General features: G+C 48.6%; 1 protein-coding gene across 7 annotated transcripts in view; it reads left to right on the forward strand.

Moving 5' to 3' along the window:
* abi1a (abl-interactor 1a) overlaps positions 1–14,584 on the forward strand; it is a 38,155-nt gene that overhangs the window by 6,632 nt on the left and 16,939 nt on the right. For all 7 annotated transcript variants that reach the window (XM_076158126.1, XM_076158127.1, XM_076158124.1 and 4 more), the window contains exon 2: positions 3,340–3,507. In XM_076158126.1, coding sequence (XP_076014241.1) covers positions 3,340–3,507 — 168 coding nt within the window. The remainder of the gene's footprint in view (positions 1–3,339; positions 3,508–14,584) is intronic.

Genomic DNA, 14,584 nt, shown 5'->3' on the forward strand with positions numbered 1-14,584 from the left:
ATAATACAATAAGGCTACATGAGACGTTCCGTTTTCTACATTTATTGATCTAGTTTGGCGTTGATGAGAAGCACACAGGTCGAAAATTAGGGATCGAATCGAGCAGAAGTACTGGGAGGTACAATCGGGGCTTTTATCTCATTGCTTGCTTGGAGGCAGGAGGAAGGAAGGGTCCACACTTCCTCCCTCAGGACAGAAACCGGTCAGGGGTTAGAGGAGGTGTAGCCGCCTCCTTCATCTCCAGCGAGAGGAAATAGGAAACGGCCGAAATGAGCTTTTGCTCCGGACTGCGACGCGACGGAAGATCTAAGCAACCGGGACAAATGACTCGATCAGAAGAGTCGGGGGGGGGTTCAGTTTGGCACAGCACATTAACTGTATAATGGTGTCCTGGGAGACGGTACAAAAATGGTCTGTTGTCACTCAGTATGCACAGGAAATGGACCCTTGAATTTAAATGTAACTTACAAGAAAAAGATTTGGTAAGAAAGTGTTGCTACTGCTGTGGAAGTGATACTGAGTCATATTTGTATTTATCCACATCACTGCCTCACTTTCTCATCCAAATCCTCGCAGGAAACCGAGTCATTCCTCAGAGTGCCACTCCCTCCTCTGTCCCAGATTTGTGGGCCGACTGCACACAAGCCGCTAGACTTTTTACATTTGCAATCAATCGCTCCAAAAAGTTGTTTAACCTTTGGGGCGTTTATTTACTTTGGCTTGTTTTAAACATTGGCCCTCCGCTCGTCTCAGCTCCCAGCTCAGAGCGCGTTCCTCTGCGCTGACTGTTTGAATCGGGCCGAGGTGCTGACAGCCTCTCAGGTTCGCTGTCGTCTCTTTGTACGCCGTCCATTACTCAGCTCAGAAATATGAGATAAAGTGCCCCAGGAGCTCCAAAAGCTCTCTGGGAGCTCACCTCACTCTCTGTCGCACAGAGGGACCCGGCCTTGTACGGAGTGAGAGCACACCACTCCACACTGATTCACATTCAGAAAGCGTCGCCGAGGAGCCAGGAACGGGTAGCCAAATAATAAATCTGTTTGGTTGAAGTCCCTGGACTTTACGACTGAGTAAAGGGACGAGGGGTCGGTTACTAACATTTTGGCGGTGTCGATGCAATCAAGCATCACATCTGTCCTCCTAAAGCCCGCGGCTGACCTCACATACCGCAGCTCGGGCGCCGCTCAGATGAGTTTATCCAGCACAAAAACTCATTTCCTGAACATAATCTGCACAAAAGCCGAATCCGCCACTCGGCACTTTTAGGGACAATCTGTGTCACCTGCGAGTGGATTCATCACTTCCTGTGTTTATGTGAGAGGAGAATGTTGCCACGTCGCCAACGCAGACGGATTTACTGTTGTATGATTAAGTTGAGGCTCAATCTTAAGCCCCGTCGAGGGAAAGGAAGGAAGGAAAGGCTCGGATCAGACGAGGTAATCTGGCGAACAAATGGAGAAGTTGTGGATAAGGGGATGACTGGTGATAAGGTTTGATACCCTCAGTTGTAAGGCCTGGTTTAACCTCCTGCGACCTGGACAAGGGCTTTGGCGAACGATAGCTCCGATCGGCTTTTATCTCAGATGTTTTCCCACACCGTCGACGGCGTCTCTGACAGGTTTTCGTCATTTCGTCAAAGCCGCGAGACAAAATGTTTGTTCATTGTGGTCTCGCCGCTGGACGTGGGAACAGAGCTGCTTTCATTCAGGCTCGGATGAAGCCACGCCGCTCCGAGGTCAAAGTGAAGGAAAGTTGACATTTCAAACGCATCCGTCTAAAGACACGAATGACAAACTCTCAGTATGTTTTTAGAATATCAAAAGGAGACACATTTGACGTATGACTGAGCAGGTTTGTGTGTGTAGTTGTATCGTTAACGTCTCATTTTGCGCAACACACTTTCTCTCTCTGCCCGCCATAGCTGTCAGATAGTGACAGACCCAATTAACTTTGCCTTTTTTTATAGATATGCTTTATGTTTGAGTTGTCCAAACAAACCCCAAGCATTTAACACATTAATAAGTTAAATTCAGATGTTTTATTAAGTGACATTATTTTTTGTTGTTAATTTTGAAAGGAAGTGGATTAGTTTGTTCTTTTAAACATTAAAGCGCTGCAAACGTGTAATGTTCCTCTATGTAATGACAGCAGGTTCCAGCCATGTCATGTGACTCCTCCGCCTACGTATGCGTCCCTGATTGTGCCTTTAAAGGCGTCTTTGTTTGTTGTTGTTGTTGTTGTTGTTTCATATTTTTGTGTTTCCGCTACGCCGTCGACTACTTCACACACTGCAGTGTGGCTAGTGGGCGTGTGTGTTTGCACATGACTGAAGGTGTGCTGTCAGCAGATGGCTTTCTGCTCCGGGCCCTCCAGAGGAACCTCTCCTCCTTCCTGAGGCTGTTATCACGCCACACATCTGCTTCTCTGATTCCCGCTAACAGAAACATAGCGAACGCCGGCGCCTCCACGCCAGCAGCTCGCCAGGTTCAGAGGCCTTTTGTCGTAGCGTTCGCTCCCGGGTGAGATGCGTCGATCGTATCTAGCCGTCTCTGTCTGTCTCCTCCGCTCTCCGTGTTGGCAACAGACGCCCGCTTGCTCGACCACCAGTAATCATCTCCCCTGTCATTGCCGCCACCGACCCCTCTGCCACAGCAGCCTGTTATCAAAGCCCAGCCTCTCCCCCTCCAGGCAGAGCTCTCCGGACTTTATGAGTGAGCCGCTCGCAGAGATCAAACGCGGCGTCTCTGCTCTGCCTCAGCTCCTTTGATGTGAGGCTGCACGCCAACGTGTCATTACGGCACCGTGGCTTGTTTAGTGGATGGTATCGGTCCCTTAATTTGTGTACAAATAGCGAGTTGCTAATAAAGAGGTGTGCAGAACTGAAACATTCTGTGGGATGGTTTTTTTCATTTCCAACTCAAAGCAGCGGAGGCCCAGAGTATGTAGGCAGTAAAACCAGCCCACCATCGCAACATCGTGGGTTCGCTTCCCAGTATGAACAGTACATCCCTCAGGCTCATCGGCCATATCTGTCTGCAATGAACCTCCTGACCCACTCTGCTGTGTCGGCCCGCTTTCCACCACAATCCCGGCCTGGTTCTCTGGCTTGACGTTATTCTAACATAGTTCCTAACCCACTCTCTCTCTCTCTCTCTCTCTCTCTCTCTCTCTCTCTCTCTCTCTCTCTCTCTCTCTCTCTCTCTCTCTCTCTCTCTCTCTCTCTCTCTCTCTCTCTCTCTCTCTCTCTCTCTCTCTCTCTCTCTCTCTCTCTCTCTCTCTCTCTCTCTCTCTCTCTCTCTCTCTCTCTCTCTCTCTCTCTCTCTCCCTTTGCGCACACAGGCCCAGGACAAGAGGAAAGCTCTGGACGAGACCAAAGCCTACACCACCCAGTCCCTGGCCAGCGTGGCCTACCAGATCAATGCCTTAGCCAACAACGTGCTGCAGCTGCTGGACATCCAGGCCTCGCAGCTGCGGCGCATGGAGTCCTCCATCAACCACATCTCTCAGGTCAGAAAATACACGCGCACACACACACACACACACACACACACACACACACACACACACACTCATTTGTGACCACAGATTTCCCAGCTGTGAAGAATGGTGGCCCACATGTCCCACTTCTTCTCTCACTTTCACACAGACTCTGTTATTTTCAGCCGCAGTGCGAGTCCCTCTGTAGCATCTATGGTTCCTTTATTGCCCTTGCTCAGTCTTGTGTAAGTGCCGGTACTGGCTGTGTGTGTGGCTGAAAGACTGTTTGTCACAGTCAGACACACACACACACACACACACAAGCGTTGTTACATGATCCTGCCTAACAACTAATAATGTATCTTAATTGTTTGCTAACTTGACTCTTGTTTTAAGTGAGACGTCTTGTTGAATCCTCGATCACATGTGACGCTAAATCCTCAACGCCTGCAATGATCAGCAAAGGACATTTAGTGGTAATGGAGAGAGTAGAAGTGGAGCAGAGTGAAGTGCTTCCTCCAGCTTGTCGTCTTTGCCGTGTCTGCTGTCTGAGCAAAGAGGGCCAGAGATTCTTTTAGAGAGGGATGCAGCGAAGGTCAGCCTGTCGGTCTAATGGAGAGAAAGAGGGCTTGAGGGTACAAGAGAGAGGGAGAGGGAGAGAGAGAGGGAGAGGGAGGTAATCAGAGGAAATGGAAGATGTAAGTTGACCAGCCAAAGAGAGAGAGAGGGACAGACAAAAAAGGCGTATTTGCTCTCCTTCGGTTTTTCAGTCAATATCCTGACAAATGGCATTCAGACGATACTGAGGTCGCCACGACGCCGCCGGCTGCCTCAGTCTCCATGACAACCCTCGGGGCCACCTCTGAAAAGAAGCGCGCACGAAGAACCGTTCCAGCGAAGGAATCCGCCATCCGCCGCAGTGCCTGATTCCCGTCTGTAGTTAGAACTCGATTTAAAGTTTCCTTAAGATTCCTCGCTTCCCGTGCTATCTTAGCCCGCTTTTGTGTACACGTGGTTGCCACGGTGACACTTCTCCGGTGTCACGTCAGGACATCAGTCAGAACTGTTTTCCGTCCGTGCTGTGTTCACCCCTTTTAGAAGAGAAAATGGCTAAAACGGCTGCGAGGAAGGAGCAGAAACCCCCCCAGTGGCTGACGATCATCTTGAGTAACGTGTTGTTCCTCAGCTCCTTCCTCTTATTTGCATAACCCCCCCCCCCCCAAACACACGCATCTGGCAAACCCTTAAACGATTTCGCAGCTGTCATTGGCAACGTCGCCTCGACAACTTGGGAACCAGAAAGCGCCGAACGTCTCCTTCCTTCAGAACATCTTCATCTCTGTCTCGTTGCTTTTATAGACGCGTGAGCGGAGAGGTGCTAATGTCCTCGCCCCGTAATGAAGCGCGTCTATCTGTGTTCATAATAAAGAGGCAGGACCGTGGGCGGGTGTTATTGCTCTCCGCAGTCCTGTTCAGAGGTGGATCATTATCTAGTTGCCCCCAGATCGCCCCCAGCACTCATGGATATGAGATTAGCGGTGGCCCATGAGGCCTGTGCTGCATTCTGCTGGGTAATGGAGAGGAGAGGAGAGGGGAGGAGAGGAGAGGAGAGGAGGCAAAGAGCTGTAAGATATGAATCTCTCTTAACCACATTAGAGAATCCACTACTTTCTCTTTTCTTTATCTCCTCTGGTTCTGTTTCTGTCCTGAGCTAGTTTAGGATATGTCTCTGTTTGACTGTGTGTGTGTGTGTGTGTGTGTGTGTGTGTGTGTGTGTGTGTGTGTGTGTGTGTGTGTGTGTGTGTGTGTGGCGGCCTGGCGTCAGTGCCACTTCCTTCCCTTCACTCTGCTCAGGGCGTGTGGGCTCAGTGGGCTCAGTGGTGGCTTTGCTGATTGGAAGTTGATTGGTCAGGGAGACGGGCATCCAGTAAGTCAAACCCACAGGCTCTGCTCTGCCCTCTTGGTTTGTGATTGGTCCTTCGGCTCTGCAGCATATTGTGGCCTCAGTGGGCACAGTAGTGCTGCAGCAAAGTTCAGGAGAAGCTGTGTTTGTCCCCATGAGCATTTGCAATCTTATGTTATTATTATTATTATTAAATAATAAATAAGAAATAGAGTTTTAACGTCATGATGATAAAGTAAGCATTGTTTATCAAGTCAAACATTTATTGGTTCCCATCTCTCTAAAGTTAAGATTTACTGCTTCTTTGTTCTCTTTTTATAACTGTTACTTCACAAATTGATCAATTTGAACATGTCTTTGTCTCTGATCAATAAATTCATCAATAAATTATCACTAATCTAAATAATGACACACAGCATCACAGCCTCTTTTGACTGTGTGGTATTTTTAGCAGAGTTGCTCATTGTTGTCGTTCAGTAGATGTCATCCCGCCCCATTTTAAGTGCCGAGGGAAGAGCTAGCGTGTGTGTGTGTGTGCATGTGTTAGTGTGTGTGTGAGTGTGTGAGTGCGTGCCACAGGTATTTGCGTGTCCCCTTCTCCCCTGCTGCCGTCGCCCTTCAGCGAGTGTGTCCTCGGTGCACAGTGGGCCGGCTCGCTGGGGCTTCCACCTTGTGCAGTGTGTGAAGTGGCTGCTAAGAGGCTGTGAACAGGGAGCGCTTTGTCTGTCTGTGCAGGAGAAGAAAGCGCCTCACATTGAGAACCTCTCTGTGATACCCCGAGCACAGACAAGAGAGGATGGGTGTGTGTGTTGTGTGTGTGTGTGATTATGGGTTTCTCCCGGCACGGAGGCTCATTTTTCAATCTCTAACTTGAAACCAGAAGCAGATTGGAGGAAATTAGAAAGCTAAGGCACGCAGCGACATACAACGCATACAAACGCTCCCTTTGGAACGTGTCGCCGTTGCTATGGCGATAAGTAAACCCCCCATCATTCATCTTCGTCACAACTTGGCCGTCTGTGGCAGCTTTTGTTGAATGAGTGCCGTGACGAGGCGCAGCAATGGAAAGAGCAAAAACGCTTTGAGTTTGGCAGGAAGCGAGACACCTTGGATCAGTAACAGCTCTGCTCTGAAGATGCAGCAGAAAGTGTTGCTGTAACGGAAGCAAACGAGATTTTGCTGTTCCGCGTATTTCTGTGCATTTTGTGATGTCACGGATACACACATACACACATGCTGAGCAACATTTAAAGGTGAAACTTTGTGTGTGTTGTCATTTTCCCTCATTTTTCCAGTGTAGTACAGGAGGGAGCTTTAGCTGAATGTTGTCGATGCAAATATGCAATGCAAAACTTGTGGTTGTCTCCCATTGAAATGCATCCAGTAAGCTCATGCACAAACACTCAGTGTGCACAGTGATTCTGCAACAGGGAAGCGGTGTTTGTGGGGGGGGCGGGGTGGTTTGTTCACAGTAAAGGTTTCAAAGTAGCCCCTTAATTCAAAATCAGATGGAAGAGTGTATTTTCCACCCTCCTACGCAGCCTTTGGTACTTCCTCCCTCATCTGAAGGAAACGGCATCAACATGAGCTGAGAGGAGAAGTGACCATTTGCTCTTCATCCGTCTCATGACAGTGTGTCACCCAGGGAGGAAACGCTACCTCACTTTTTGGCAACAATTGAGGGAAACCGCTCAGCAAAACCTGCAGGCTTTGCATTTACATACACGCCTTTTTCAAATGAAACAATAACTATTTTCAAGCTTTGAGGAGGTTTTCAGTGTCGTGTTATCTATGTACAGATCAAGCAAATGAAAAACAGAACTGAATGCCGTCCTGCTTATATTGAACAAATGACTTTGTTATGGTGAATGAAGGCACTGAAATGCTGTAATGCATCAACACAATGCCCCAAAGTGCGATTTGTCCTTTTGTTTACCTCCGCTCCGCCGTGTCGTGATGGTAATATCAATCCCCTGAGATTTGCATGGGGAGCTGGCCAGCAGACACAACGAACCCAGTGACCGGCACACAGATGAACAGATGAAGCACGACAACGGGCCGGCCAGGACGCAGAGAAGCGGCAGAGAGAGTGTTGCGCAATATTCTTATCTGGTACTGCGAGTCAGCTACCGTTTGTTTTCCAAAGTCAGAGTCGGTTTATCGCCAAGATTTAACTTCATGGAACACATTTTGATTTGATTCTGTTTGTAATTCCTTAGATTTTCATGCCGTTACCTCCGGTGGTTGTGGTGTGTGTGTGGGTGTGTGTGTGCTTCTGTGCAGTGCCGATGATGGGAACACACTCCGTCTTGAAGTTGTGCATGTGTGTGTGTGTGTGTGCTGCAGTGCTGGCTTTTTGACCCCCTGTAGAGGAGGAATGGCACTCATCCAAACAGGAAATGAAGCCTTATAGGTTTGTGTGTGTGTGTGTGTGGAAGCTCCCTGTGCTTCCTGCTGATCCCGCTGTGTCTTGCTTGTGTGTGTTTTGCATTTGTGTCTTCCTCCTGCCTCTAAGCACGGTGGTCTCTTCCCCTTTGCCCCTCGGCTGTGTTTATTTCCACACAAGAGTTTCACCTGCATTTAAGTTTTGTCGTCAAATGTTGGATATTAACCCTCCTGGTCCTGGTTTAGCCTCTTCAGTGGTTTGGTAGGAGCGGCTCAGTCTGTGTGGTCCGTCGCCTCCGGTCTGTGCCTGGCTCACGGTGAAGAGAAAGTTGCAGGTTTTCATTCTCAGGGTGCCAAAGTTTGTGTGAAAGTGTGAAAGAACGATCCTTTATTGAAGCATCATGAAACTGAGACTGTGGGTCCCGTTTCTTCAAATTAGCCTTAATTGTTCCAAAATATACCAATAAAAGCCACATGATGATGATGCACCAAGGGGCTACATGTACCTGCAGACCACCTTCCCCCCCATGAAGCCCTTGAAAAAGGCCCCTGATGGACCCCAGGCTCCATATTGAGAATGAAGGTCAGAAGTAAAACATGGAGCGGATCTGTCTGTGTAGTGTAGTGGACCAAATGCTTGAACTATGACGACAGAAACGACCTTGGCTTAGGTTTACGGTGACATCATGTTTTAAGTAACTACTGTCTCTGTAACAGATGTTGCCGATTTTTCCTTATTAACACGCTACAACATTAAACTCTATTGTGTCTCACTCGAGGGGGAAGACTTTTGTATCGATGGTTGAGATCAACGTGTTGCATAGCAAAAGTAAACACTCCGCAGTTTGCGCCGTCACATCATCGTGCAAAAAGGCCGGTGGATGGAAACGCATCTGGAGAGATGAAAAGTGTTGCGCTTGGAGCGGAGAGGGGGGTTTTCTGCTCCAACACCACATGTGGGCCACGGGGCGACTTTTTGTGAAGCGGAATACTCACAGGCGCGCTGAGGTAATCGCTGAGTCACTGCTTTTGATGAACAACCCTGTCATCCCCCCCCCCCCCCACCTTCTCCCACGTTGATACTGTGAGCAAAACAGTGTGAGGACCCCCTGCTGTGGTCGCTTCTGATTGTGTGTGTGTGTGTGTGTGTGTGTGCGTGTGCGTGTGTGTGGGGGAAGTTGAGACGTCCATCCTGTGACTGATGTGAGGTAGGTGACTCGCTCCTGGTGAATCATCATCTGCTCTGTGGTTGCTTCCTCTCCTGCCGCTCCCCCTTCACCCCCGCTCTCTAGAACATCATCATCATTACTACTGCATTCTTTCCCACTTAACAACCTTCCACAATTACATGTAATCGTTGCACCGCTGCTCTACAGCTCTTCACTTTGCTGTTTAATAGGCCGTTATAAACAAGGCCCATTGTAAAATAGTTTTGAGCTCGGGCTTAGGCAGTTTATCTCTCTTCGCTGAGTCTGGCCTGCTGATCAGTGGACAGCCTGATGATGTGTTGAGCAGACTGGCTGATGAATATTCTCCCTCCTGGCCTTCATGTAAACTGTAGAGCGAGTCTTTGTGAAGTAGAAAGCCGCTCTGGCCGCCGTCCAAGAGTCGGAATCGGCAAAAGTCAACCGAGGTGTTTCCATATGTGCTAGGCGCGCAAACAAAGCCGAGACCTTGGCGAGTCGTCCTGGCTGGGGTTTATTTGACGGCGTTTCCCTCAGCCGGGAGAGCGGGAAAGTTGATCTCTGCGAGTCTTCACACCCGTCCAGGCCTCACATCCGCCTTCTCTGGCTCGGCGCGTTGGAAGCTTTACCAGTGGAATCCAGTTTATGAGGGATGTTCTACAAGAAGCTGCCAAATTGCGAAGTCCCCACTGGGCGTTTGACCTCTGCTTTTGGCTCGCGGTGCAGATGGAAGCTCTGACACGCTCTGTGTTGCACTAACAGCCTCACAAAAGGGCTCTGGGACAACTGTTTGACTTCACAGATGACAGGCTTCAGATGTGTCAGCTGTAAGCGCGCAGAGAGACCAAGACAAAGAGAGCATTCGCTCTAACGCTACTCGCTCTTCCATTTTTACTCGCTGCAGAGTTGGGAAGTGTCTGCTCGCACCGATGAGGCTGAGACAGAAAAGTGGGAATGGACAGCAGCCTAGAGGTTTGAGAGGAAGTTCATCAGTTCAGGTCACATGATGGCCTACTGTATGACTCCATGCTAGTCTGGTAATGCTGCCGAAGAAGCTGTTGTTTGTGTCCACTGGGGACTTTGTGTTGTTTTGTGTGTGTTTCCTTCTCCTTTTCAGGTCATCACTTACTGATCCCATTAGTTTCAACACCACTAAAACACTTCTATCACTGGAGAAGTCTAACTAGATGTTAATGTGTGCAGGCTAACAGACCTCTGATGATTGTGCAATTGCCCTCCCCACCTAAAACCGGTTATGCAACAAGTGTTTAGGTTTAAATGACAGAATCCATTCATCTCTTCCATATAAACCGTCTGTCTCACTGGCATTTATCTGTTATCAGTGTGCACATAAACACGATTGAGTGTTCAAACACGAGCTCCAGACTTCAACAACCTACAGTACACGAACCGCAGTTGAGTCACAACTCTTTCCCAACTATACATCTATATGCCAATACTGCCACATTTGACTGAACTCGCCCGTGTTTACGGTGTGTGTTAAGAGACCATAAAGTCGTTTTATGTAATGTGAGAATATTACAAAGCGAAGTAGCGGCAGCAGACCTGGAAGGTTGAGGGAAAGTGGGCGTAATAAAAAAGCTCACTTCAGCAGTTACAGCACTTCATCATGAAATAAGTGCAGGGATGCTCCGAGCATCACAAAATAGCAAAGTGTTCAGATTTGCTATCAGGGGCCTGACAGGTAATAAGGCATTGCAGGGAAAAGAACATATACGCCCAGTTAACTCTCTCGGATACGTTAGCAGTTGAAAGAGTCGCGCTGTCTTTCGCCCGGAGCCGCTGTGACATCAGGATAAATCCTCGCAGTCGTTTCGCACTCTTAAGCCGGCGGGCCTGAAATCGAGGTTTAAATGCGTTTAACAGACACGGGCCTCTTGTGATTATCTCCTCATAAGCGCCGCGGAGCCAGGACGTCCAGATCTACCTCAGCGCTCAGCCAAAAACCCTCCGCTACGTCTTATTTGACACTGTCGTCGGGTTTGTTTCCCCGGCGATTCCAGCAGCGACGCATGCCAGTAAATGAAACCTCCCATGTTCTTGGACAGCAGGTCATGAAAACGTGATGAGTACATTTTAAGCGCTGCGTGTGTGTGTGTGGATGTGTGGTATCTCTCAAAGAAGCATAGGAAGAAAATGCCAGCTTGCTGAAACATCTGGACACGGCTGTTTTCCATTTGACTCTTTTCGCCGTCCAAATATAATCACCTGTGGTTTCACTCTGTCATTAACTATTGGCACAGTCGTCTCGCAGCCACACACACACACACACACACACACACACTGGGATGAAGGGTGTGTTTGTCTAGTAGTAGGATATTCCTCGTGTTGTGTGTAAGCTCCCGTTACGCCTACAGTTCACGCTGTGCAGCCGTGGCTTTTGTTTGTCCGTGCGTTTGTGCAGCGCCGGCGTTTTGTCGACGACATCATCCCGAGGCCGGCCTGCCAAAGTGCTGAAGAAGCTGTTTTATTTTCTGCCCAACATGAGCTGAAGTGAAACCGGCTGTCTCAGTGCCATCAAAGTCTAGGGGCATCGTTCCTTAGTGTGTGTGTGTGTGCGTGTGTCTCATTCTCATTCTTCAAGACTTGTTTGTGTTTGTCTGCCGGGAGCTGTCGAGTTATGTGTGTGTGTGAGCGAGCCTTCTGATTGGCCGTCCTGCTTGCCCGTGAGATTTACGCCCCGTTGCTAATGTTGCACGGGCGCTTACTGTCAGTGTTTGACTTGTCTCCAAAAGTATTGGTGGCTTCGCCGTCTCTCCCCTTCTTTTGCTGACGAGTGTAAAGCAAGCAGTGTGGGGGGGAGGGGGGCGGCGCTGGGTGAGGGAGGGTCACAGTGGAAAGATGCTCAGAGGCTGACAGATGAAATGTTCCACGTTCTGTCTCTGCATGAATGCTCTTGCTGATTTTTATTTCCTCTTTACCCCCTGATGACATGCAGGCAGGCCTGGCTAATTAAAGTGTGAAGCTGTGTCCTGAGTGCTGCGCCATAAAGCCCAGCACAAAGTCACCTCAAAGTGTTCGTTCTTGTATGATGGCCAGTTAACACAGGGCAAAGGAAGAACCTGCTATGTTTACTGGACTATACATGTACTTTCTCCATCCAGTGATAAAGGCAAATGTCCAAGCAGGATGTAGACATGGGCGGGTTCAGTAGGATTCCTATTCCTTTGTGAGGAACATATGTGTAGGTGGCTTTCAATCAGAAAATAGCCTTAATGGAGTATAATTTAAGTTTTAATGTTCCGAGAAATAGACTCTATACCATTACTGTATAATCAGTTCCTGGGACCTTCGGTGTCTTTTCATCTAATCGTCTAATTCACTGATCAGAGTGGCAGAGATCACTGCCCTGTGACTAATTAGCAGACATTATGTCATCACTTTTCACAGTGCTGGAGTTCAGGCATTGTAAGTAGTTACCCTTTCTGTCTGCCAGCAAGTCAAAGTTGCCCTAGTGTGGCTTTAACTAGGTTACAGCAACATTCTGGGATAAAACAAATCCCAAATGTTTTGACATTGGTTGCTACTAACAACACACCAAGAATCTCTCCTCATGACAACTACTGCACTGAGTCATTTGAATGATACAGAAGTCTTCCAGGCCAGAATGATCTTGGCTCGATGCTATTTTCCTGTCTGGCCAGAAGTTGCCGATGACGAGGCAGACATTGGCAGAAGTTCCGGTTTGCGAGTTGGATTCTGGAGCAGACGCATAGACCGGGCTGCTCATCTCTCAAAGGGATGGACGGAATTGGAATGAGCCACAGGCCGAAGGAGCTGAAGCTGATTCAGGGGAAAGACCCTCAGGCTTCAGGCTTGTGGACAACTGTGGTTAAGAGCACATGACAATCATCGCTGAGTTGGTATCCAGAGTTCATGCCCATGGAGTTTCCACCCAACATATGCTTGGAACTTGTATCTGATCTACTTCTGATACCTGTTGCTCAACTGTGACGCAACCTTTGAGATATTTGGGTCATTTTCAGCCAGGATGAGGAATCAGAAGCAGAAAGGACAGAAAACATTTCCTGTGGACCATCTGGTGCGCAATGTTTTAGAACGTGTCCGCGTGTTCTTTCATCGTGTTGTCTTGTATCTTTTGCAGTAAAGTGGGGCCTCAAGTGCTCGCCGCATACCAGTGTACTAAAGTCATGCCTTTGCATTTACATAGCTGTCCACACTTGTGTAACAGCGGCCCTTCACTATTTCAGGCCTGTTTTCTCGGTATACAGGAAGGAGATGAACTCATACAATGTCGCCTTCTCACTTCCCCCCGTTTGCCAGCTGCAATGCTGTTTGTCCACACGCTGTTCTCTGATAAGGGACACATGTTCCGCCCAAGCCAGATGCTTTCCCAGTTTAGACGCAAGAGTTCTGCTAGCAGTTTTTTTTTCTGTCTTTCCTCTTTTTGAGTTTTGGCTGATTACGCCCTCATATCTTACGCTTACAAAGCCACTTCTTTCGGTGCCTGTGGAACTCGATTTAGATTATAGTGGGGGGGTCGTAGGGGGGTTGTTGTGGGGTGAACTGGGGTTAAAACTCTGTGTTGGAAGTAAAACCTGGCACAGGACATTGGAGCAGACCCACAGGCCTGATTTTCCTCTTTCCTCAGTGGTACCTCTGTCTGGGTGCGTCGTTGGCTACTCGCTGAACCCCATTTCTCCCCCGGAAATGGAAGCCAAAGGCCTGATTAGATTTTGGCAGAGTTTTTTGCAGACGATCACGACTTCTGACAGTGTCTGCGCTATCTCTGATCTGTGGAGTCTAGCTGTTAGCTTCAATCCTTGCGAGAGGAGCTCTTGCACACTGGATTTCGGAGTGGAGCTGTGACTGAAATGGAATATTTATGGCGGCGGGAAGAGTTTGTCACTGCAGTCGTTTTTTTGAATTAAGAAGTCTCTCATGTTCTGGCAGCCCGCTCAGGTTAAAAACGACCGCTGCAGTCAATGACCCGTCATCCCTCTTAATTCAAACTGACGCCGCAGAGCTTTGGAGCAGAGTGGAGGTGCTCTGTTTGTATGGGGGGATCTCTATGGGAGCATTTATGTATGAGCAGCATTGCCTGTTATGAAATATTGATTCCTCTGTTTTTTCTGTCATCTTGGAACAATCCACTATCTAATATCCATGTACGGCCGTGAGAATTTGGTCTGATTTGCGTCATTTTTATAGATTCCTGTGAGTTCATTGTCGGCTCTCACATCCATCTTGTCCAGGGACTTTGTGTTTGACGTTTGCTTGGCTGCACTGGACTGGATTAAAAGTCCCCCCCCTCACCCCCACCCCACCCCACAGGGCTGTTGATGCCTTCAAGTTTGGGATACTCTCAAAAGGCTGAATCTAGCATGGAGTGGAACAGCACAGAATAGAGAGACGGAGCTCCGGTCCAGCTCCAGATCCCCGTGGAATGAAAGGAATCCTCTGTTGGCTCTGGCCCCCGTGAGAGACGATCCTTTTTTTTTTTTTTTTACAGCTCTGCCCTCTGAGGACATTGACGCCTTTCATGTCTCAGAGGAAGACCAGCTGCTCCTGGGCAGGGGATTGGAAAAGCAGAGATGTTGGAAGATTTCACAGCGGTGTTTAAATCTCGATGTTTGATATAACACGTTGATGG

The sequence above is a fragment of the Genypterus blacodes genome, unplaced genomic scaffold (assembly GCF_046128005.1).
Source record: "Genypterus blacodes isolate CSIRO-AG114 ecotype Tasmania unplaced genomic scaffold, CSIRO-AGI_Gbla_v1 ptg000076l_1, whole genome shotgun sequence".
Lineage (NCBI taxonomy): Eukaryota > Metazoa > Chordata > Actinopteri > Ophidiiformes > Ophidiidae > Genypterus > Genypterus blacodes.